This window comes from Leopardus geoffroyi, chromosome D4 (genome assembly GCF_018350155.1).
Source record: "Leopardus geoffroyi isolate Oge1 chromosome D4, O.geoffroyi_Oge1_pat1.0, whole genome shotgun sequence".
In the NCBI taxonomy this organism is placed as follows: Eukaryota; Metazoa; Chordata; class Mammalia; order Carnivora; family Felidae; genus Leopardus; species Leopardus geoffroyi.
This window is the reverse complement of record NC_059342.1, coordinates 43722648-43748657: the sequence shown is the minus strand read 5'-3', so window position 1 is coordinate 43748657 and position 26010 is coordinate 43722648. Positions and strand designations below refer to the sequence as shown.

The 26010-nt window shown below is 43.2% G+C and overlaps 1 protein-coding gene across 10 annotated transcripts in view; it reads right to left on the bottom strand.

The window, feature by feature from the left end:
* Positions 1-26010, bottom strand: part of ADAMTSL1 (ADAMTS like 1) — an 884660-nt gene that overhangs the window by 71400 nt on the left and 787250 nt on the right. For all 10 annotated transcript variants that reach the window (XM_045467757.1, XM_045467758.1, XM_045467756.1 and 7 more), the window contains 2 exons: positions 12809-12937; positions 2826-3005 (listed from right to left, as the gene is read on the bottom strand). In XM_045467757.1, coding sequence (XP_045323713.1) covers positions 2826-3005; positions 12809-12937 — 309 coding nt within the window. The remainder of the gene's footprint in view (positions 1-2825; positions 3006-12808; positions 12938-26010) is intronic.

Sequence of the window (26010 nt, the reverse complement as noted above, 5' to 3'; positions counted from 1 at the left end):
TTGCATATAACTTAAAATACTATTTATATAGTATAGGGTGAAAACATCATGTTTGGGCTCAGGAACCCTCTGTTTGAGCTGTGGCTCTGTCATTCACTACCTTGGGCAAGTCACTTAATCCCTCTGAGCCCTACTTTCCTTGTCTATAAAGTGATGAGGAATCTCATCATTTCCCAGACCTAGTTTGAAATACTATGATTTTAGGAACTGATGGTGGCAGTTTACTCTAACCTAGACTCTCCTTTTCTTATCCTTTTTAATGCTCTCTTGAGAATACTGAAATTGAATACTGAGTATTCCTTCCAGAATATTAACTCAAGAAACCTTTGCTTATTTACTAAAAGCCAAAAAGGGAGGTTATATCCCATCTTCAAAACCATCAGATCTTCTTGGGCCAAGTGTCAGCCCCTCCTAATGCCCTTACAGCTTTTATCTAATTTTTCTTCCTTGGTGCATGTCCATTCGATCTTTCTAGGGAAACTATAAATTCTCCAAGGGCAGAGGTCACCTCTTAAATTTATCCTATAGCTTGAGATGGAATTTAGAGGCCACATGTAATGAATGTTCATTCAATGGCTATAGGAATAAATGAATGAAAGTCTCATTACACTTCAAGTCTCCACACTACAGGTTAATCACAGGTATTGGCATGAAACCTCAGTTTTTAATATTTTTAAGTATTTATTTTTGAAAGAGAGAGAGAGAGAGCGAGCGAGCGAGCATGAGCAGAGGAGGGGCAGAGAGAGAAGGAGACACAGAATTGGAAGCAGGCTCCAGGCTCTGAGCTGTCAGCACAGAGCCCGATGTGAGGCTCAAACTCCCGAAATGCGAGATCATGACCTGAGCCCAAGTTGGAAGCTTAACTGACTGAGCCACCCAGGTACCCCTGAAACCTCAGTTTTATACATGAAGTCCCTTGTTTAAAAATGAAACCGCATTTTTGGCCGATTAAAATAATAAAAAAAGAGAAATTATTTCTATGCTCATAAAGTACTTACAAAACTAAAAATACTTCGATTCATAAACCGAGGCTTCTGATCAAGAAAAGCCCTAAACTTAAGAGTCTAAATAGTGATTTTCTTCCCCACCACATTTGATTAAAACGGGAAGATGTTACGCTCGTCCAGCAACATGTTCGCAGCCACGCTGTTTTATGGTTGTGATGCTGCCAGAGCTGGCTCAAGGAACAAGCACACTTCACTGGCAGACCCACAGTAGCAGCTACATGTCCTAGGCTTTCATCCCTGTCAGCACAGGCGACAAGCAAGGCTTGTTAGGGAGGAAAAACCCACAGTGAAGCACTGTAGCTCAGTGTGGGGCAAGAGTCCCTGGGCCCCGGGCTCCAGCCTCGCACGCAGCTCAGCCGGATGAAACCCAATGCAGAACAAATGACACCCTTCACGGAGCTGATCTTCTGGGGCTTTCTAAGATGACTGGAGGTTTATGTAGCCACTGGTGAGATGAAAACCCACCTGGGCCTCTCTGAAATCTGAGTGGGCAGGGGCTCGAGCCCCGAAGCTTTGGTGTAGCATCAACTGGGGGTATGGAAATGCAAGTATAAAGTTTAATTATTTTTCCCCAAAGGAAGTCTATAATGTATGTGTATGTATGTATGGGGTGTGACTATTCATATTTCCCACAGTTTTCTCTTTCTTCTTAGAAGGGTAGCTTTCTCTTGAGGAAACTAGCATATTTCCTAGTTTTAAATTTGCTTGTTTTAAAAATAAAAAGTGCTCTCATATTTGCTTGTTTAAAAAAAAAAAAAAAAGGTAAGACAAAAATAAGCTTTTTTACTGCATCCCTCTAAGGTCCAGACTCTATGGGGAAGATAACACGGCTGAGGCCAGCACTGGGCAACAGGGAATGTGGGATGATGTCCCAGCGGTTGTTATTTTTAAATACCCATGTCATGCCAAGAACTGTGTTAGACTTTTTAGCCAGGGGCTCTTCTGTTTTGGGGGGTGCTACAGTCTGAATGTTTGTGTCCCCTCAAATTCATATGTGAAGTCCTAACTCCCCAAGGTGATGGTATTAGGTGATGGGGCCTTTGGGAGGGGTGGGGTATGGCCCTCATGATTGGAATTGGTGTCCTTATAAGTGAGACCCCAGAGAGCTGGCTTGTCCCTTCTGCCATGGGAGAACACAGCAAGAAGCCAGCAGTTTGCAACACAGAAAGGGGCTTCACCAGGACCTGACAGTCTTGGCATCCTGATCCTGGACTTCCAGCCTCTAGAAGTACGAGAAATAAATTTCCGTTGTTTATCAGCCACCCAGTTTGCAGGATTTTGTTTTAGCAGGTGGAAGGGGCTAAGACTGGGGCGGAGTGGGGGGAGCGGTGGTGGGGTACCTGTGTGGACTTTACGTGGGCTGGACTAGGAACCTTCCGAAATTATATGAAAAATGTTGCATGTATGAATTCTTCTGGAGGGGCTAATCTAGCGCTTTCCTTTGATTCTCAAAGAAGTCCTGACCACGGAAGAAATTAAAAATAACTGCTTTGCTTCTGTAGCTCTAGCTGACAACCCCCTCCTCCTATGTGGGCAATCCTCATTGTACAGGTCTCCGTGTCAAGGCCAGCATTTAAGGCTTAGTAAGGCTAAGTGAGCCAGCCAAGGTCACACAGTGAGTAAGTGCCAGGGTTCAAACTGATGTCTGCCTGGCCCCCAAGTCTGTGTTCTTTCTACTGGAAGGCCCTAAGGTGGAGAGAAGGGAAGGGACATTGCTTTTAAGTACTTAATTGGATCAGGGGAAAAGGGGGGTGGAGGGTGGGTCAGACAGTCACCCCCATGGGGTCCAGCAGGGGCAGCCAACCTCGTGGTGTTTACCTAGGATCAGCAGCTGTGTGTTCTCCGTCAGCTCTCCGTGCACATTGGCTGCCCTGCAGGAGTAGAGGCCCTGATCTGAGGAGGACACGTCTGTGAGCAGCAAGGAGCCCTCGTGCAGATGGTGAGGGGAACCCAGTTTGCTTTTATTCCTGAACCAAGTGACTTCAGCTTCGGGCACACCTAGGAAGAAAAAAAACAATAAACTCTATCAGCTAAACACATTCAGGTGACCCCGGAGGCAGTTCTGGCGGTTCGGCGGGCCCTCCCAGGGGCTACTCTGCAGGAAGCAGCTGCCTGGGCGTCTTCTACCATCCTTTGGCCAAACTAAATAATGCCTCTGACCTCTCTGTGGTCTCAAGATCTTTTCCCTTTTAAAACTCACACTGATGAGGCAGGAAGAGAGAGGCCAGTTAACAGAACAGGAAGCGGGTAGCTGGTAAAGGGCGCTTGCCAGGTGGAAGGAAAGTACCCAAATTCTTTGCAGAAAGCATCAATAAACCTAAGAACCAGAACTATACCTCGGTGAAAAGGAACGGTTGACAACTACATGAAACAAACATTAACAGTGAGTAAGCGAAGCTAGACCCAAAAGAGTACACACTGTATGATTTCATCTCTGGAAGTGAAAAACTAAAACTGATAACATCAATCTAAGTTGTTAGCCATCAGGGTGATGGTTCCTCAGAGAGGAAGGGATGAATGGGGAGGGGCTGGAAGTAGGGCCTGGTGGCTGGTAATTCTCTGTGTCTTGACCTGAGGGCTGGTTCTGTGGGCTTGGTACCTTTATGATAGGTACCCTTTTCTGTATAGGTTATTACACTTCAATCAAAAGTTAAAAGCTGCAAAATATTAGTATGTTCATGGACTAGACAAACGAAAGTGCCGGAACCTTACCAGAATTGACACCACATGTAGAAAACATGCCTCTATTTTTTGGAGCCTATGATTTTTCTTTTTAAAAAAATTCTTGGTTTAGTTATTTTGAGAGGGAGAATCCCAAGCAGGCTCTGAGCTGTCAGCACAGAGCCCAACGTGAGGCTCGATCTCACAAACCTTGAGACCATGACCTGAGCCAAAAGAGTCAGATGCTTAACATACTGAGCCACCCAGGTGCCCCAAGCCTATGTATTTTCTTAGAACAAGAAAACATGGAACTATGGTCAGTAGCACCACAGAGGAAGAGACAAAAGGGAGTGACAAAAAGAAAGGGCTCTCTCTTCAATCCAAGTTTCTTGTCTGTGAGAGAGAGTTGGGGAGTGTGTATAGGGGTTAGGATAGGGTACCTGCCTTTAGAAATTGGGCTCTGTCCTCCTCTAGGGGTGTCATTGATTGAACATTTGTGTTTCCCCACATATTCAAATGTTGGAGTCCTAACCACCTCCAATGTGATGGTATTTGGAGGTGGGGGCCTTTGGAAGTAATTAGGTTAAGATGAGGTCATGAGGGTAGAGTCATCACGATGGGATTAGTGCCCTTATAAGAAGAGATCAGAGATCTAGCCCTCTTTCTCCATCATGTGTGGACACAGTAAGATCCCTAACTGCAATCTCGGAAAAGATCTCTCAGCAGGAGCTGGATGGGCTGGCACTTGATCTTAGACTTCTCAGTCTTCGGCACTGTGAGAAATACATTTTGGACACTTAAACCACCTAGTCTATGGATATTTTGTAATAGCAGCCTGAGTAGGCTAAGACAAGGAGATGGGCTTAATTCTTTAGGAAGCTTCCCTATGGTTGACATGCTGGTAAGCAAGCCCCGGTTCAGGACGAGCTTTCTGAGATAGTCTGCTTAGAAGGCTCCATAGGAGGCTGGGCTCTGAGTGAGGTAGGAGACAGAAAAATCTGTGGCATCAATTCACAGAGCTTTGGGGGGCAGAAAGCTCCATTTCTTGCACCACTTAGCCTGTTGGCTCAGCTCAAAAAATTTACTCAGAAATCTGGGGCATGTATCCAGCCTATGTTTATAATGTCAAATCCTGGTCAATGGCGGAGGGGGGGGGGTGTCAAAACCAGGAAGAGTCAAAGGGCTCAGTCCTTAGTCCTGTGCTGACCTGAGTTGGGGCTGGATTCTGCCCTTGGGGCAAGGGTAGTGTTACCCTTAATGGGCAGCCTACTGGTGAGAATACAGACCTGTGTACCTGTCACTTGTCCTTGAACCTGATGAAGAATTTATCAGCAGTCTATTCTGTGACATCCAGATCAAGACCCCTAATTATGGACCCGGGGGCACTTGCTGTTCCTGAGGTCCAGTAGCAGGAAGTGGGGTGGAGGTAGGAAGGAGGTCTCACACTCCCTCACTAATGATGAACTGCCTTGTGTGAATTCACTGGTATCCTGGTGGCTCTGCTGCCTCAGGTGGGCCTAGAGCAGTGGCTGAAGGTCAAAATGTTTGGCCAAGACCTGTAGGGCCTCCCTCCCTATTATGAGGAACAGAGGAGTAACTTTCTGGTTTTCTCTTTTATTCAGATTACCAATAATTGAGTGAGAATCACTAAGGATCACCAAATTGGCTGGAAAGAGGAGGCAGGGCAGCTGAAAGGGAGTGAAGATTTAGATACCTCATCCTTCAGTTCACATCAGGGAGAGGCATACCTCGTGATGCCTGATGCTCAAATGCAGGAAAAGGACCAGGTCGGCATGGCCTCTGAGTATACCTGGACAAAAGAAGCAGGTAAGGGGCAGAGAAGCTGATTTTTCATTGCAGCACCACTAGGGAGAGCAAGAGAATCATGATGCTTAGCCATGCCAGCTTGGACTTTGGACCCTGAGCTCAGTTTTTCCGTTGGGGGAGAAAAAAATCCACAGGATTCAAGAGAAGGCCTCTGAAAGGTAAGCTGAAGAAAACATTCCCTGCCATTTCTCTCCTGAAAGCACAAGGAAAAACGAGGCCCTACAAATCATTTTCTGCGAGTATTTCCCTCCCTATGAATTGCTCACACAGCATGTATGCTGGAATGTTCTTGCGAGGACTGCTGTGGGCAGCAAGCACACAATCCCCAATAGGAATGAAGGCTGTTCTAGAGCGAGAGAGGCCGAGTAAGAGAGCTGGACTAAGTGGGTCTTCAGTTTCACTAAGTGAAGGGGATGGGGGAGGGTGGGGGGAGAGGGGAGTGAACACCCTCCCCACAACTGTGCTGATGGGGTGGTGTGTGTGTCTCCAGTGCCGACACTCATGAGGCTCTCTCCGCAACAAGGACAAATCCCGTAGCAAGGCTCCTGCAGGGCGTCCTTCTCTGGAAGCAAGCACCTGTGATCCTCCTACAGAGGCAGAGACATGTAGGAGGAGAGCGGAAATGGGGAGGGTGAGGGAAGGTGAGAAACAAGAGGCGGAGGGAGAGAGACCTGGAGCCATTCTTCACTTCCCCAGGAAGTGGGTGCAAGCTTCTTCTATTCCTGTAGCCCCATGATCTCGGGGTGTTTGCCAGAACAAGACAGGGTGCTTACCAAAAGGACTGAGTTCTTCAGGTGAGGGGAAGAGGGCTCTTGGGAGACATAGAAATATTCCGGATAGCAAAGGGTGGAAAGAGGTTGTCCCCAGTCTCTACAACTAAAACCATAGAGGTGACAGCAATGCCGAAAGAGGAGAAATTACATGGGAATTGTTCTTTAATACATTTATGAGCAAATCTCTCTCAGGCTCACTCAAGTATGGACCCGCGTTGGGAATTTGCTGATGGAGGAGCTGTGTCTGGTGTCACATTTTAGGGGCTTCCTGTCTGGGACTGTGGGCCTTAGGCAGAAAATGACACCAGAAAGATGCTTTAGAATCTTTTGAGTTCTTTTCATGACTGACTCTGACATCTTATAAACACAGAAGAAGGGAAGAGGGGAAAATAAGTGAGGCCTCATAGAGCTCTATTCTCAAGAGATGACGACGACACTTGAGAAAACATCACCAGCCATTGTTGAAGCCAGTGTTGCTTGAAAAGGTACTAGATACACATGCTTAATCCTACTGTTTAGAATACCTGAACATGGGTAATGTGCAAACGTCAGGAACTGTGCAAAACATCCTGAACGTGCTAGAGGAGAAACAAACATTTGGTGAACATTTGCTATAAGCCAAACGTTTTATAAACATAATCACATTTTTCAAAGAGATTAAGAAATCTGCCTAAAGTGATGAGAGTTTGGATCCCTGAATGATTACAAGGGTACAGAGCCCCTGTCCCTTCCTACTCCTCACCCCATGACCTACTCACCCCAATCAGTGACCTACAAATGGCAGGGTGGAGATCCAAACTCCTACATTCAATGCCACAGATCGCCGTCTGTCTTCCAACATACCCGACTGCCTCTTTATTTATTTTTTTTTAATTTTTTTTTTCAACATTTATTTTTGGGACAGAGAGAGACAGAGCATGAATGGGGGAGGGGCAGAGAGAGAGGGAGACACAGAATCAGAAACAGGCTCCAGGCTCTGAGCCATCAGCCCAGAGCCCGACGCGGGGCTTGAACTCACGGACCGCGAGATCGTGACCTGGCTGAAGTCGGACGCTTAACCGACTGCGCCACCCAGGCGCCCCCCGACTGCCTCTTTAAAGAAGATCTGAATTGCTACACTATTGTCTCTGCCCTGTCAAATCCTTACTTTCTACTTTGAGAGTTAACCTTTCTGCTATAACTATAACACCCAGGATATTGTTAGGAGGGGTTTCTAGAACCCATGTGTGCTGCCTTTGGTAGCTCCCTTTTTGTTGAGAAGCTGGTCAGGTTGCGGGAGATTTTTTTTTTTTTTTTTCCCCTAGGCTGTTGTGATGTGACCACACATTTTACTGAAAGAAATGTCTAAAAAATGACAGAAAATATACTCCACCACAGAGCAAAATCCAAAGCTATGTTGTTGACAAGTTACTTGGACAGGCTCCACACTCTGGACTCCCTTGGTATGATTTCTGTCTAAAACAGGGGAGGGAAAAAACTCTGCTTTTACTTTTTCTCCTCCGTGGCATATCTTATCAACAAAACAGTGCCCTGCCTGTGGCTTGAAAGGATCAATAAATGTGGTGATAATGGGTTGTAACCTGATAGGATTATAAGGATTAGTGCCTTTCATCTTCACATTGCTGCTAGGTAGGGTGATGCCACAATACTTTTTAAAATCCCAGACAGGATATTCTTGCTAACCACTTGTTACATTTGGAACGCTGCTTGCTCCTTGGCAGCCTGTCAGCATCTCGAGATGGGGTGTCCATTGCAAGGTGCTCCTTGACATGATGCACTTTAGAAGCTTCTTCGACGGCTTGGTGCAAGAAAAGGAAAGGATACGGTAACTTAAATGGCAGCCTTGGCAATTATTCTAAAGAACTGCCGAAGTCTGGAAAGGAGGTTTTCAGCCTTCCACACTTCACCACACTGACGGTGGCAGACACTGATAGCTGTTCATAAAACCTGTTTTCTTCTTTTTCCTGGGTACCCCTCTAGGCTATACTGTTCAATATCCTTTGTCGCAGTGAGTGACCACGTGGCAAAGAGGCACTGTGAGAAGTGCCAATGCGTGCTGGTTCTAGGTGTGGCCCTCAAAAGCCTTCTCAACCACCTTCCACGTTTTGTTTTTCCCCTGTTCTGGTTGACAGGTTAGAGATAACCCCTGGGGACACCTTGGAAGGCATATGTTGAAAATAACAGAGCCGCCAGCATCCCACGACCCTGAATGACTATGTGGGGCAGCCGCTTTTTGGACTCTTAGCTAAACAACGATAAGCTTCTATCGTGTTTGACCCGTTATACATTTGGGGGTCTACTTCTTATCAGAGTCTGGACTATCCTAATGAATATCCTGCCCATCACTGATTCCTCAACTGTTTATTTCTATATCACTAGTCCTGACGATTTTACCCACTAAGCTCTTCCAAAGCCTCCTTTGCTCTTAGGATAAAATCCCAAATTGTACCATAATCTATGAGAGCATGTAAGAGCTAGCCCCTGCCTGCTGCCCCCCACCCTCCAGCCACATGTCATGCTACTTTCTTCTCTGCTGTCTGTACTAGAGCCATACCAGCCATATTCTACTCCTTTAGATGAAGCCTGTTCTTTCTACCTCAGGACCTTTGTACATGCTAGTCCCAAATGACTGAAACACTCCCTCCTCCCCTAACCCTTTATCTCCTACCAAGTTTTTTGAACTCAAATAGAGAAAAAGTGTGTGAGTAGTACAGTGGTTTGGATCACTTTTCAAGAAGAATGCTCATCATACTCACTGCTTAATATTTTTTATGTTTAAGCGTTGGGAAGAATTTGTGAGGCTGCATCTTACAAATTGAACGCATATATGTACAAAAAGTTATTTAATGAGAAATGGCTAACAACTCTAACATGTAAGGACAGAATTTAATCTACATAAATTATGTCATATTCTGAATATAGACTATAAAATAGCCAATAAATTATACCCTAAGAAAGCCACAGAGCCACTTTTATTAGTAAAGTAAAAGTCATTCCTAATGCCCTTGAGTGTCACAACACTTTTGACCGGAGACTCAGCTTAAGGGTAATTTCTTTGTCCAGCAAATTCACAGACCAACTGTGTAATCAAAAGTAGTCTTTTTCCCACCACTCTGAATAAATAACTTATTTAACAAAAGGCATAATGACAGAGATACACAGGTTCATTTTGGTTAACCACGATTAACACAAATGGTTCTATGAATAAAAATAAAAATAAAGACTGTAATGTGCCCAGCCAGGCAAAAACTGGGCACGACCTGAGATCTCATGATAAGGTCACCAAGAGTGAGTCTCTGGATGTAGTCAGGGAGACAGGGCACCAGGTGGCATGGAAGAATTGGCCAAAGCTGGTTTCAGGGCCCCCGGTTCCCCGTGGTGAATACTTCCTTGCCTGGATTCTGGTTCTCTCAGTCGCCTTTAAGTGCCCACTTCCTTGTTGCGCTGTCCTTGATCCCCATTCTTCTACTCCTACCAACCTCACCCATCAAGAAGAGAGCTGGCATGGTCCATTTTATCTCCGGTCAGTGCTCTGTCGCTGAGGCATGTGTTCTCAGTGACCAGGTGAGGAATGATGGTTCTGCACAGAAGGCCTTACCTGCACCAGCAGTCCCTGTACGAAGGGCAGCCCTGTCAGAGGTTTTATCTGACTCTTCATCTGGGACTACAGGGCCTGAAGGGGTGTGGCTGTGGAAGGTTTCGCTGATGAGGTTGGACATGCAGGCCAAGGGAAGCTTTACAAAAAGAAGCTAATGTAGGATGACAGAGATTTATATTTCTGATTTCCTGGAGCTACCAGAATATTTCAGAGAAAACCAGCCTGTCCACTGTTTGGAAACAAAATGCTTTAGAGTAAGATCTTCCTCCTACCTATTTGAAAATGGGTTATCTGCTCTTGCACTGTTGGTGGGAATGCAAACTGGTGCAGCCGCTCTGGAAAACTGTGCAGGTTCCTCAAAATATTAAAAACAGATCTACCCTGTGACCCAATAATAGCACTGCTAGGAATTTACCCAAGGGATACAGGAGTGCTGATGCATAGGGGCACTTGTACCCCAATGTTTATATAGCAGCACTTTTTTTTTCAATATATGAAATTTATTGTCAAACTGGTTTCCATACAACACCCAGTGCTCATCCCAAAAGATGCCCTCTTCAATACCCATCACCCACCCTCCCCTCCCTCCCACCCCTCATCAACCCTCAGTTTGTTCTCAGTTTTTAAGAGTCTCTTATGCTTTGGCTCCGTCCCTCTCTAACCTCTTTTTTTTTTTTTCCTTCCCCTCTCCCATGGGTTTCTGTTAAGTGTCTCAGGATCCACACAAGAGTGAAAACATATGGTATCTGTCTTTCTCTGTATGGCTTATTTCACTTAGCATCACACTCTCCAGTTCCATCCACGTTGCTACAAAGGGCTACATTTCATTCTTTCTCATTGCCACGTAGTACTCCATTGTGTATGTAAATCAAAATTTCCTTTTCCATTCATCAGTTGATGGTCATTTAGGCTCTTTCCATAATTTGGCTATTGTTGAGAGTTATATAGCAGCACTTTCAACACTAGCCAAATTATGGGAAGAGCCTAAATGTCCATCAACTGACAAATGGATAAAGAAGATGTGGTTTATATATATAATGGAATACTACTTGGCAATGAGAAAGAATGAAATCTGGCCATTCGCAGCAACATGGATGGGACTGGAAGGTATTATGCTAAGTGAAATAAGTCAGGCAGAGAAAGACAGATACCGTATGTTTTCACTCATAGGTGGATCTTGAGAAACTGAAAAGAAGATCATGGGAGGAGGAGAAGGGAAAAAAAAAGTTACAGAGAGGGAGGGAGGCAAACCATAAGAAACTCTTGGATACTGAGGACAAACTGACGGTTGATGGGGGGTGGGGGAGAGGGGAAAGTGGGTGATGGGCATTGAGGAGGGCAGTTATTGTATGGAAACCAATTTGTCAATAAATTATATTAAAAAAATGGAAATGGGCTATCTGGCTCATAAATCCTAAGTGGAGGTAAAGCCTCTGGTAATGGGGTAGAGATTGGAGATCAAGAAAGCCCCAGGACAGGGTGCCAATGCCTGTCCAGTGTGTACACTGAGCATGACTGGGTAACCTGGGTTTGGGTGTGCCACAGCAGGGTACAGCCACTGAGGACAACAAGCAGGGGGCTGTAGCTGGGCCCTGGTACAATGCATTTCTCTGCATTGTGGCAGTGAAAACCCTTAGGGTAGATGTCACCAAGTAGTGGTCCACAGGAAGGGAGGATCAGCATCTGGGTTTTGTAGGACTTTTTTTTTTTTTTTTTTTTTAGGTTTATTTATTGAGAGAGAGAGAGAGAGAGCGAGCGAGCAGGGGAGGGGCAGGGAGAGAGAGAATCCAAAGCAGGCTCCACACTGTCAGTGCAGAGCCCAATGAGGGGCTTGAACTTATAAACCATGAGATCATGACCTGAGCCAAAATTAAGAGTTGGGCACTTAACTGACTGAGCCACAGGCACCCCTGTTGTTTTTTAACCGGAGGTAAGTATCTTTATAAAGAGCATACTACCACCCCCTACTGTCTACCACTCCTCCACTTTCCTCTGACTTTCTGTTCCCTATAGGCCTCTGCGTTTGCAAGGCCAACTGGAGGGCAATTCCTGTATCACCACTCCTAACAGCACCGGATGTTTTCATCAATGACTCCTACCCACTTTTGATGAGAGTAAGCTCCAGATTCCTGTTGGTCTTACCTCTGCCATCTCTCTCATGTTCCTCTACCCTTTACCTTTCTATCACCAGTGCCCTGAGTTCAGGCCCCCATTACCTCTTCTCTAAACTACTCTGACAGAATTTTTTTTTAAGATTTTATTTTTAAGTAATCTCTCCACCCAACGTGGGGCTCGAACTCACAGCCTTGAAATAGAGTCACATGCTCTATTGACTGAGCCAGCCAGGTGCCCCAACTACTATGACAGCTTCTTAACGGGCCTCTCTGTTCCAGTATTTCCTATCTTCAATCCATTTTATGTACTGCTGTTGGCTTCGTCTTCTGGAAGTATGGCTCCTTAATGTCACTTTCCACCCACCTTTTTCTGAACTCCTTGGCCAAGCATTTAAGGTCTCCCATGGCATAGTTACAACCCACCTTCCTAAAGTTTAAGCCCCTCCACACCATTTCTGTACTCTGGGCTCCAGCCAGACCAAAGCACACACGGTTTGCTTCTATCTCGGGGCTTTCTTACTTCCATGAATTTTTCACACTCTTTTGTTCACTTGGAACACTCTTTGCCCCCATCTTTGCATGTTCACATTCTATCAGTGTGCAAGGCTGAAATAAGAAACCACCTCACCCCAGCCAGAATTCATCTTTCCTCCTCTAAACTTCTGTGGCCTTTTCCATTTTCAGGGTGACTGAGGTTCTTTCCTTAGCTTTCCTACTAGCCCTGAGTCCCTGAGAATAGAATCTGTATTTATCTTTGTATCCCCTGACCTAGCACAAGGCTTCATTAATATTTGAACAGATGAACTAACACATGAATATATTTCTCACCTGCAACTTGGCAGTTAATGGTCACATTCACTCCTTGCACTGTTTTGATGGTGCTTCCTACATCAGCTGTGATTGCAGGCTCCTCCGTGTTGATCACAGTCACTCGTGATGTCTTCACTAGTGGCTTTCCTGAAAGTGGGAAGGAATGTGAGATTTTACTAAATGGTGGCTATGGGCTTGGGTCATTCACTTGAAACATGGGACGACCCACAGTGAATAACTAGCATACCCAGGCTTTTCCCACTAACCACGTTTTCCTTTGAAAAAATTGTAACTGCACAATATAGCAGCCATCCACCCACCTGCTCGCCCACCATAGAACTGTCAGAAAAAGAACAAAGATTGAAGAATCTGAAGATGGAGAATAGTATCTAACAAGCTGGGATGATTTGTGATTTGTGCATTTTATCGTTAAATTAATAAATGATAGTATATATTCTACTTTAAAGGCTTATTATTTTTTATGCTTTAAAAAATGTTTATTTATTTATTTTGAGAGAGAGAAAGACAGCGTGTGCACAAGTAGGGGAGGGGCAGAGAGAGAATCCCAAGTAGACTCTGCATTGTCAGCACAGAGCCTGATGTGGGGCATGATCGCACGAATTATGAGATCATGACCTGAGCCAAAGTCAAAAGTCAGAAGCTTAACTGACTGAGCCACCCAGGTGCCCCAAGGGCCTCTTGTTTTCAATCAGTTTTTTTACTTTGAGATAATTATACATTCACATGCAGTTGTAAGAGATAACACAATCTTGTGTACTCTTTACCTAGATTCCCCCAATAGTAACATCTTATAAAACTATAGTATCATAACTAGGACATTGACATTGATAAGTTAAGCTAAAGAACATTCCCATCACTAAAGGAGCCCAAATGCTGCCCCAGCCCTGCCTTAATCCTTTGGTAACTCTTAATCTCTTTTCCATTTCTAAAATTTTGTCATTTCAAGAACATTATAAAAATGGAATCCTATAGTACTCTAATTTAAGAAAAAAATTTTTTTTCCACTCAGAATAATTCTTTGGAGATTATATGGGGTCTCTAATGGTACCATGGTTGTGTGCTTGCTTCACTTGTTGAAGGACATCTGGGTTGTTTCCTGATGTGTCTATTTAAATAAAGCTGCTATAAATATTTCTGTACAAGTCTTTGTGCGAACATAAGTCTTCATTCATCTGGGATAAACGCCCAGGAGTGCCATTGCTAGGGCATACGGTAGTTGCATGTTTAGTTTTTAAAGAAACTGCTGAACTGTTTTCCAGAGTGGCTATATCATTTCACATTCCCATCGGTAACGTATGAGTGATCCAGTTTCCCTCCATCCTTGCCAGCATTTGGTGTTGCCATTAGTTTTAATTTTAGCCATTCTGATAGGTGTGCAGTGATATCTCATTGTGGTTTGAGTTCCCATTTCCCTGATGCTACTGATGTTGAGTATTTTTTCACGTGCTTTCTTGCTGTCTTTATATCCTCTTTGGTAAAATGTCTCTTCGTGTCATTTTTTTTTCTTTTTTTTTTCTTTTTTTCAACGTTTTTTATTTATTTTTGGGACAGAGAGAGAGACAGAGCATGAACGGGGGAGGAGCAGAGAGAGAGGGAGACACAGAATCGGAAACAGGCTCCAGGCTCTGAGCCATCAGCCCAGAGCCTGACGCGGGGCTCGAACTCACGGACCGCGAGATCGTGACCTGGCTGAAGTCGGAGGCCCAACCGACTGCGCCACCCAGGCGCCCCTCTTCGTGTCATTTGAGCAGTGTCTAACTGGAATATTATTTTCTGTTGAGTTTTGCAAGTTCTTTACATTCTAGATATTAGTCCTCTGTCAGATACATGGTTTGCGAAGACTTTCTCTTACTGGTATTGTGACAGTATTTATGTTAAACTACTGTATCAATCTGGGGAGAATTGACATTCTATGTTGAATCTTCGAATACACGAACACTGTATGTCTATTTATTTAGATCTCTTTTAACTTCTTCCATCAGTGTTTTATGGTTTCTGACACACACGTTCTATATACATTTTGTTAGATTTATACCTAATTATTTTGATTTTTTTTGAGGGATGGTAAATTACATTGTATTTTCAATTTCACTGTTCACTGACAGTACAAAGATATACTGCTGATTTTTGTATATACTGTAACCTTGTTAAACTTACATGTTAGTTCCAGGACTTGTTGTGGGTAGATTTCTTATAATTTTCTAAGTAGGTGATCATTTTGTCTGCAAATAGTGTTATTTCTTCCTTTCTGATCTGTATGCCTTTCATTTCCTTTTCTTGCATTATTTCACTGGATAGCTTCCAGCCCTGAGTAAGAATGCTAGAACTGAATAAGAATGCAGAATAAGAGTGGTGATAGTGGGTTTGGGGTGTGAGGAGTGATTTTTAATTGATACTTGGACATTTTCATATTACGTTATGCAAATCTGGATCTTATTTAAGCCTACTGTTTTAGTTGGCTTTCTCTGCAACCACGAAGGTGGGGGAGCAGGGAAGGGCCACCTTATTACTACCCAATGGAAATAGAGGTCCAGATTCTCCAGCTGCCTCCTTTGTCACTCAAATGGGGGACTCCTCATTACTGCCGAGCAGAGCAGTGGTGGGACTTCTGGCTCCCCACGTGGTCTCTACTGGCTCCACTGTGGGAGGGGCCTTAGTGCTGTTGGGTAGTAGGTGAAAGTCCTGACTCTCCAAGAGGCCTTCTGTAACACCACCCCAGAGTAAAGGGTAAAGAAGGTGTCACAAGGTGAGGGTAGAATTCCAGGTTCCCAATGTGCTTTCTACCCTGCTTTTCACCCTGTGGGGATGAAATTTGTCTTTTCTGACACCACATCCATGGGGGTACTGAGGAACAATCACTTCACATCAGATGAGGTGAAGTCTAGGTTCCCCACTCAGCCTTTGCTGGTGTGGGTGGCAATGAATCATGGTTTTTTGTTTTGAAGTAGAGCTTCCCAAAAGTTTTCTGCCACCCCCTTTCCCGGTCCTCTGGCTAGAGAGAGAGGTCTTCAGTTGAGGCATTTTTTTCGTGTTCCCATTGCATCTGCGGATGGCTGGCTTCTTCAGCTCTGAGTTTGGGAGTTAGGAGGCAAAAAGAGAACCCAAGGAGGTAACAACTGTGTAGTACCACAGTCCCCAAGGTCTCTAGCCAGTCTGCTTTTTCCTCTCCACCTTTGAGTCTTCAGTTTGTTTTATGTACAGTCGCCATGGATTTTAATTGTATTTAACAAGAAGAATGGGGACAAGTGCATGTGCGCCACCTTCCCGGAAGTAGAGGTTCTGTGTACGTGACATTTTAATGGGCCTTTATCAGCTGGGGCTAAAAATCCAGCACTTTGTGTACACGGCCACAAGATACAATTAAAAGAACCATTTATTAAGCACCTCGGGGAAATAAGAGTCCACATGATATCATTTTTTATGTACCCTAAGCTTACTTCTTTGTAAGCCAAATGGATTTAGTTTTGTTTTAACCATTTAATAGGCAGGACACTACAAGGTTGTTCCCTCTTCTGTACCTTCATTAACTGTGAAGAAACCCCTAACTCAACAATGCCATTTAACTTGCTTTTTATACTTTATGTTTTCTCCCTCATCTATTTATCCATCATTCCTGCCTGCACTGTCACACAGCCTCCTGTTACAAGCTGTCCTCTTTCTTCTCCTCTTCCCTTTTAACTGTGCTCTAGGTATAGGTTGTTAAGCTCATTAAAACTATGTTCCAAGGCAGAAGCTTGAGTGAGGTCTGAATACGTGCATAGGCTTTCCATCCTTATTTTGACTGTTTAGGGGTCTTTTTCCTTATCTCACCTGTATGTACTCCATATATACGAGACTGTGTAAGACCTGAAGTGGAGATGAGTGACTTTGAACTATGATGGTTTCCAAGAATAACACAGGGTGATAATAGGGGAATAATCTGGAATGACAGTGAATAAATCCCAGCGTATTTTCCTTACCTCCCTACCTGCAGAAAGCTCCCTGCTCTAACTCCCGCCCCTCTGTCGCTATAATCTAATGTTGTCACCTTCTCTGGCTGGACTGCAGCACAGCCTAACTGATCTCACTTCCACCTGTCACTATAGTCTCCTCTTGTGACAGCTACAGTGATCTTTCTTAAACATGAATCCGATTATGTAACTCTTCAGTTTAAATTATCCAGTGCTTTATCAGTGTGTGTAGAACAAAATTTCAAACTCCTTTTCACAACCAACCGTGTCCTCTATGGGTTCAGGCCCAACTGTCAACCTCTCCTACCTCACTGGAGCCACACTCCCCATCAATCACTGCTCTGGCCACACTGACCTCCTTTCTCTTCCTAAAACATCGGCTCATGTACCAGGGCTCTTCCCTTTTCCTGACAGCCTCTAGGTACAGACTTCTGCATGGCTGTCTTCTCCAGTTGTTCCTCAGGTGCAAATAATATCTCCTACTGGGACCTTTCCTAACCATCCCATCTAAATCAGGCATTCCTTTATCCCTGGCCAGTCATTATGTCTCTTACCACCAACTTCATAAGCAAAGAAATATCCGAATTTATGATTTATTTGTGTATTCTCTGTCCCCATCCCTCACCAAGTAACCTCCATAAAAGCAGGGATCACATCACTCTTGTTCTCTTCTTTATTCCTACTGCCTAATCCGGGCACATTGGTAGGTCCTCAATCAATATCTAGTAAGTGAATATATGTGTGTGTTTCGTATGCTATGTGTATTCTGAATTTGTTTTTGCTTTCGTAACAACCCCGAGGCAGGTAAAGTACTTGTTTTATGTAATCAAAGAATTGAGGTTCAGAGAGGCTTCACGGATTGCCCAAGATCACAGAGCAGCAGGTAGTAGGGGTAACCTAGATTTTTGACCTAAAGTCTGGTGCTTGTTATACGGAATCTCCAATCCTTGTCTGTGGACTGGCTGTCTCAGAACTCCCTGGGTACTTATTAAAAACATAATTTTCCTGCTATAATACAAATTGCCCCACTGTGCAATAAAAACAACTGTGCCAATGGAGAAAAGTAGGTAAGGGACCAGAGAGTTTCAGGCTCACAATTACTAAGTTATTTTTCCTATAGGAATTTTAATAATAAAGTTTTTTTTATAGCTGCAAGTGTATAGCTATAAAATTCAAATGTCACTGAATTAAATCCAGCCCTTAATTAATTATATTGAGTTTTTGCTCAAAAGTAATGGCCTTTTGTCCTGTCACTAGAGGTGCTCTCATTTGCAGAGGCTACTTGTACATTTCTCACTACCTTCACGATCCATTGTTAAGACAAATCATGTTACCCAAGTATTTGTAATTATAAAATACTGTTTCTCTTTTTTTTTCTTTTTAATGTTTATCAATTTATTTTGAGAGAGAGAGAGAGAGCTTGAGCAGGGGAGAGGCAGACAGAGAAGGAGAGAGAGAGAATCCCAAGCAGCCTCCGCACTGTCAGCACAGAGTTCCACATGGGGCTCAAACCCGTGAACTATGAGATCATGACCTGAGCTAAAATTAAGACTCAGATGGTTAACCAACGGAGACACCCAGGTGCCCCTGAAAATAATGTTTCTTTATCAACCTCTTACATCTATTAGAAAAAGCTTGTATATATTACGGAGTCCCATTCCAGACCTACTAAATTTGAATCTTAGGTGGTTTAAAACCAGCACACAGGGCAAGGACTTTGACTTGGGACACAAAGTTTCTCCCTACCCCAAGAGTAAGGCAACCATGAGATGGTTTTAGGTGCCCTTTGATTTACTCCACCGTGGTTCCCAAGGAAACAGATTCATCCAGTGTGCATAACCATGCCATTCCAGTATACAGGAGAAGCTTTGCCAGTGACAGAGTTCAGACTTCTGATAAAGTTTTCTGTCCTGGAATGGAAGCTATAATCTCCATTTTATTTATTTATTTTTTTCAACGTTTATTTATTTTTGGGACAGAGAGAGACAGAGCATGAATGGGGGAGGGGCAGAGAGAGGGAGACACAGAATCGGAAACAGGATCCAGGCTCTGAGCCATCAGCCCAGAGCCTGACGCGGGGCTCGAACTCACGGACTGCGAGATCGTGACCTGGCTGAAGTCGGACGCTTAACCGACTGCGCCCCCCAGGCGCCCCTATAATCTCCATTTTCAACAAGTTCGTAGGTAATTCTGATACACAGCCAGGTTTGAAAATCAACAAATACACTCTTCTGGTTTTTCTCTGATTTCTCTGATTCTGGTGAGTTGGAAAGATTTCTTTTAAGAGACCTTTGCTAGTTCCTATTTGAAAATTTCAAGTTGGACCTTGATTTTAATGGTCAGCTAACAACAACAATAACAGCAGCACCAACAGCAGCAGCAGCAACAACATAAACCTATTCTGGATCATCTGGATGATCACCTAATAAGTGAGTGCTGCAAAGTGATGCCATGCCTAGGTTTGTGTCTGATTATATTCACGTTAATGAGTATGACTTGAAAAAAATTTTTTTAATGTTTATTCATCTTTGAGAGACAGAGACAGACAGAGCATGAACGGGGAAGGGGTAGAGAGAAGGAGACACAGAATCCGAAGCAGGCTCCAGGCTCTAAGCTGTCAGCACAGAGCCCGACACAGGGCTCGACCTCACAAACTGCAAGATCATGACCTGAGCCGAAGTTGGACGCTCAACTGACTGAGCCACCCAGGCGCCCCTGAGTATGACTTTTAATTATGGAAGTTAATTAAGACGAAAAAAAAAAGACTAGAGATGCACAGAGGGAGTGAAATGATAAATTAAATGTTTGTGCTAAGACGATGCTCAAAAACAAAAGTCACGGCATGCTGTACTCAGAATGGCTTTCACAGTAGGCAAAACAGAAAAGTCCCACAGGACTTGGGCCGTGACGGCAGGGCCTCTGCAGTGTGAGGGGTACCTGGGCTGTCAGGCTGGTGGGCACATGCTGCTGGCAGCTCTTCCCTTCTTCAAGTCAGCATCAGCCAGCAGAGTAAATTCACGCTCACTGATGTAAACCGATAGGGTTTATAGATTAGGCTTTCCTTTAATCTACGCATTTCTCTTACAGCTGACTAAGAGCGAGAGAGAAGGAGATTAAGCCTAGTTATACATGCCTAAGAGAAACAAAGAAATGGAAACAAAGGCAAGTGTTTCCATTTACTGGGCCTAATATGAGGAATCAAGCCCGTCTGAGAGAGTCAGACCTAGAAACAGCAGCATGAAGGGAATCGTTTTTGCTCAGTTCAGATCTCATACCCCTTAGCTTTTGGATTATGGTTCCTGTTAGAAGTCATGTGGAAGAGGGGAGATAGAGCCTCACTAGCGATAAGCAAGGGCAGCCCTTGTCACAGGGTGAACGTGAGGCACAGCTAAACCCGTGTGTCGGTATCCAATGGTGTGCTACCTTGTGATGCCTCTACAGCAGAGGAGGTCGGCCACCCAGGCACTGTCCTTACCCTGAAGGATGAGCAATGGAGAGACAGGTATGGATAAATGAGCAGCCCCAGGAGCAAATGCTCAGAAATACATTCCTGGGTGTAGCCTAGGTTCTGGCTCATGCCTCTTTCCCGCACGTGTGGCTCTGGGTAAAATCAAAACCCAATGGGAAAAAATCTGAACATATGTGCCTGAAAAATATCTTTGGCCCAGTATAAAGGTGATTGAGAGAGGAGCCAGAGGAGATGGAAGGTTTGTTTTTTGAGTGCAGCCAAGAACAGAGAGCATTGTGAGTAACTTTTTCTCAGGGCTCAAGTCCAGGCCTCTGCTAATAGGAACTTTGTTTTTAACAGCATGATGCCTTCCATTTTAGAAGCTCCGGCTGAGGCAGATTTACTACTAACCAACTCCTTTCTTCTTCTCAGTCACACAGCTAGGTCACTTCTCAGCCTCTTTGCAGTTAGGTGTGAGCAAGGTACCAAGTTCTAGCTGATGGAATGCGAGAATACCACTTCTTGGCCCTACCTTCGAAATCCATCCTGAGCAATGATTTATTTCAGACTTTATGTGAACAAGAAACAGTCTATCATATTTAGCCATCATATATTTGCGTTTTTTGTTTTTTTTTTTTGTTACAGTAGTTAGCAAGGGCTAATTAATCCAGGCTTAGTGAATATCTGTTAACTCATTGAATGAATCAAATGGGTCCTTCTTTCAATTCTCCTAACCTTATGAGTCACAAACATCATTTGAAAATGGTTCTTTACTATTGTGAGCCATCAAAAGTGAATCATACTTCAAAGACTTGAGGTTCTTACTGTGTAGCTGGAGGCAATCTATGCTGGGAAATGTGCATATGCGTTCATTCCCAGGCAGAATGGGACATGTTGAAGATGACTGTGGTACAGGGCAGTGACAGAAATGGGAACTGCGGGCAGTGGGTTTAGAGACTACCTGAGAGCTCCAGAACGGATGTGTCAACGGCACATAGGTTTGAGATTCTGAAGCCTGAACTAGCGATTGGCAGAGTCCTCCTAGGGTACCATTCAGGTATGGACTCTGGGTAACGTGCATGAGGACTGAGCAGCAAAAAAAAAAAAAAAAAAAAAAAAAGCATGATAAACTAGTGATGTCTACAGTGGGCATGGGCACGAGAAGGGGCAGCTCACACATCAGGTGTCTGGACTCCATCACTGAAGAGTGACATTAGGCAAGTTATTTAATCCCTTTGTACCTTGGTTTTCTACTTCTATGACTGCAGAGAAGAATAGACACATTAATGTATGTAAAGCTGTTAGAAGGATTCCTTAGCACAGTATGAGGTTTGAATAAATGTTAGCGATTATCGGCATCAGATCTGCAAAATGGGAGGAAATGCTGTGACGGTGTTGGGAACTTCTGGTAAACTAAGAAGAAAGCAAGTTTAAAGAAAATAAAGAGGAGATGAACAAGAAAAAAGAGAAGGATCAAATCTGTTAGTGAGAAGGAACTCAACTGTTTCAATTTTGAAAAACTGTGAAGGTTTCAGGATAATTACAAAAAGAAGAAATTTAAATACGATGGATTCTTCCGAAACTGCCATCAGCATCTGGACAGACACAGAGAGCTTAAACGTCACCCCAGGATTGGTCTTGTTGGAGACCCCAGAAAGCATCTACTTGCAGAGAAATGAGACTGCGTATGCTAGGCTGACTTGCCAGGGACCCCTGCAGTACAGTTCAGGAAGCCAGCTGTGATAGCCAGTGGCCCCAAATCTCAATTCAGGAGAAAGGTGAAGAAGGTAGTGACACCCACTAATGAAAAGAGTATTCAGCAATGAGGTGTTACAAATGTCACATACTTTCAATATCTAAAACAAAGCAAACTGTATTCAGCCCAGATTTAATCAATGGATGATGTCTTGTAATAAATAAGACTATCCAAACAATGCCATAAGAAATGCTCACTTCTGTAAGTATCACCGGTTTCTCACACGGGCCACTGGAGGTAAATCTGCAAAAGCTGTCTGAAGTGAGAATTCCCGGTCGAAGAATTTGAGACTCGTGAGTTAAATACAGTTAACCACGATCAGTGCGATCTCATAAAAGCCCTTATAAATACCAACATCTTAGACATCTGAAATTAGTAATGATGGATACTGACTATTACCAGTTACCATCCCGTGCCGGCCAGAAACTTTTCAGGATCTGGCTACCTGGCAATTTCAACAAGAGTTGCTTTGTTACAGATAATAGTTATACTGAAAAGCATGATTTTTTCCCCCTTAGTCTGGTTCTCCTTCCAAATACCTTTCACATTTTATAGCTCAGGAGTTTTTAACTCCTTCCTGTCCTGCTGTCTCTCATGTGGGGTCTCCTCCTCTTCCATCTCCTGCCTCCTGGTTGGCATCTGATCTTTCAGTCCACTCTGCTTACCCTGTCCCCTTTCTCATCACTGGTCCTTTGGAAAACTTTCCTTTCACCTATTATTTTTCTAAGACATCACTGCAAAAGCTGTACTTCTTTGCTATCTAGTCTTCTGGTTTTCCAAAGAAAGGAATAAATTTGTAAATGCTAGGATTTCAGGTACGGGGAATTTATAGCTGGTAGTGGTGGTGGAGTGGGGACTGCTGTTCTTGATTTGCATGTAAGAAATTCATAGGAGTCTTAGGTCTTCAAGAGACTCACGTGTGCATCTGTTTAAAACCCCTCTGTTTATAATAAGGACACAGATTTATAGTTAAATCTGTTTCTAAATTTTGAAATGAGGCAAATACTTTGCCTAGAATCCTATTTATTCCATTATTACAATAGTTTCCTTTTTTTGTAATAGCAAAAAATAAATGCTTCTCTTTCATCCAAATTACTACATGGTTTTAGTTAGTGTAATCTAATAAATTATTATGCTTTGCATAATACTCTGACAACACTGGGAAATGTGGTGTAACATGTGATCAGAGAATACAGAAAACAAAATACAGAAACCAGACAGTACTGGTAAACTCCAGGCTATGTTCACAGCACAGACATGTTTAGCCTCAAAATAAATTTTTTTAAAGTTTGAGTTAGTTGAGCTTAGTTAAAAATGGAGATCTGTGTCTGTTTTGGTTTGGCTTATCTGGAAAAATTAGAAGGTCTATCTATATGCATTTTTCTATGTCAACAGTTAGATGAAAATGATCTATGCCTTTCAGACAGGGTATGCTAGGCAGAATAATGCCCCCCACCCCCCAAAGATGTCTGCATCCTAATCCTTGGAATTGGTGTCCATGTTATGTTGTGTGGCAAAAGGAAACTAAGGTTGCTAACCAGCTGACTTTAAAATAGGGAAATTATTCTAGAGTATTTAGGTGGGCTCAGTCTATCATATGAGCTCTTAAAATCAGAAGAGGGAGAAGTGTGTCAGAGAGAGGCATCATGAGAAGGGCTCAGTCCACCATTTCTAGCTTTGAAGATGGACGAAGAGGACCAGATGCCAAGCAATGCAGTAGCTTCCAGAATCTGGGAATGGCACCCTGTTCATAGCCAGTAACAAAATAGAAACCACAGTCCTAGGTAGCAAGGAATTAAGTATTGCCAACGATCTAAATGAGCAAAAAACAAAAAGCAATCTCCCCTAGAGCTTTCAGAAATGAATGCAGCCTGTTGACATCTTGATTTTACCTTGTGAGACTGTACTAGACTTTGACCAAAGAACTGTAAGATAATATATTTGTGTTGTTTTGACAAAGTTATCACTACAACAGAGAAGGTATATAAATGACTAGTAAGCACAAAAAGATACTTGACATCATTAATCATGAGAGAAATAGAAATTAAAATCACAATGAAATATTCTCATTCATGAGCATGGTTATAATAAAAAAAATGGACAATAACAAGCATTGGCGAGGATGTGGAGAAAGTGAAACTCTCATGCATTGCTGGTGGAAATGCAAAATGGTTCGGCCACTTTGGAACACAGTTGGTAATTTCTTAAAAAGTTAAATCCAAATGTGGCACATAAACCAGCTATCCCACTTTTAGGTATCTATTCCCAAGAGAAAGGAAAACATAATTCCACACTGCATGTGAATGTTCACACAGCATTATTCACAACATACAAAAAGTAAAAACAACCCAAATTTCCATCAACTGATGAATAAAATGTGGTATATTCATACAATGGAACAGTATTCCACCATAAAAAATTTAGCATATGTGTTACAATGTGGATGACGTTTGAAAACGTTATGCTAAGTGAAAGTAACAAATGACCATGTATTGTGTGATCCATTGATATGAAATTCCCAGAATAGGTACATCGATGGACACATACATCAGTGTTTGCTTAGAGCTAGAGGAAATGGGGGGACTAGGGAGTGATAGTTAAAGGGTATGGATTTTATTTTCAGTATAATGAAAATGCTCTAAACTTGAGCAAGGTGATGGATGTACAACTTAAGGTACTAAAAGCCATTGAATTATATAGTGTCAATGGCTGAATTGTGTAGTATGTGGATCATTTTTAAAAATTTTAAATAATTTAATAATTTAAATAATATTTAAAAAAAAAACAATAACCTTGGATCAGAGTGATGGTTACACAACTTAAAAATTTGCTAAAAATGGGGCGCCTGGGTGGCTCAGTCGGTTAAGGTTCTGACTTTGGCTCAGGTCATTATCTCATGGCTTGGGGGTTCAAGCCCTGTATTGGGCTCTGTGCTGACAGCTCAGAGCCTGGAGCCTGCTTCAGATTCTGTTTCTCCCTCTCTCTCTGTCCCTCCCCTGCTCACGCTTTTTCTCTGTCTCTCAAAAATGAAAAAATGTTAAAAAAAAAAAAGTAAAAAAAAATTGCTAAAAAAAATCACTGAATTGCACACTGACAATGGGTGATATAAATTATACCTTGATAAAGCTGAAAAAAATAGTTTTAACCCAATTTAATCTATTTGTGATGATTCGGGAACATTGTGACTATTAATTATTTGGCACCAAAAATGAGAGGAATTGGGATTTCTTTGACCTTGCTATCCTGTTTAGTTGGTGTGCCTTTAGTATAAACATTGTAGGGCCTAAGGTGGTGGTCAGGGCTCAGACTCCTTTTCAGAACATTCCCAGGCTGTGTGGCTTCCTTCTACTCTCTTGTTTTCAATACCATTTCCTAAAGCTATTTTTTGCCATTGTTAGTGTGTCATTTACCTCTTCTAATGATTCAGGTGGAGTCGATGATTTCTTGGAAGACTAAGGCAGCAAGTGGTGCCGTCCTCGCTTTTTCTGCATGTTCCACTGCAGAATCCTAGAGAAGTGACCCCACATCTAGTACAACCATGTGATGCTGCAGTGTTTCTCAGAAACAACTAACCCAGGCTATGCTATATCCTGCTATCTGTCCAACCACCCATCCTTCCCTCATTCCTTTGGACAGATGTGGGCATCGCTTTTTCAGAATTTGAGACAGGCTAGTTTGGATCATTTGTACTTTTTATGTTTGTTTATTTTGAGAGAGCACGTGAGCAGGGGAGGGGTAGAGAGGACAGACAGAATCCCAAGCAGGTTCTGTGCTGTCAGCGTGGAGCCCAATGCAGGGCTTCAGCTCATGAACTGTGAGATTATGAACTGAGCTGAAATCAAGAGTTGACGCTTAACTGACTGAGCCACCCAGGGGCCCCAGGATCGTGTGTACTTCATTTCCTTTAGTCTACTGAAAAGCAGAGCAGGTTAGTTGGATTCTCTTGCTAAATTCATGCCCATTTTATCTAAGTTCTGTAAAGACCAGTGCTCTGTAGTGGGCAGTCTACACATCTGTGCATACAGAACAAAACCTAAGGACGCTG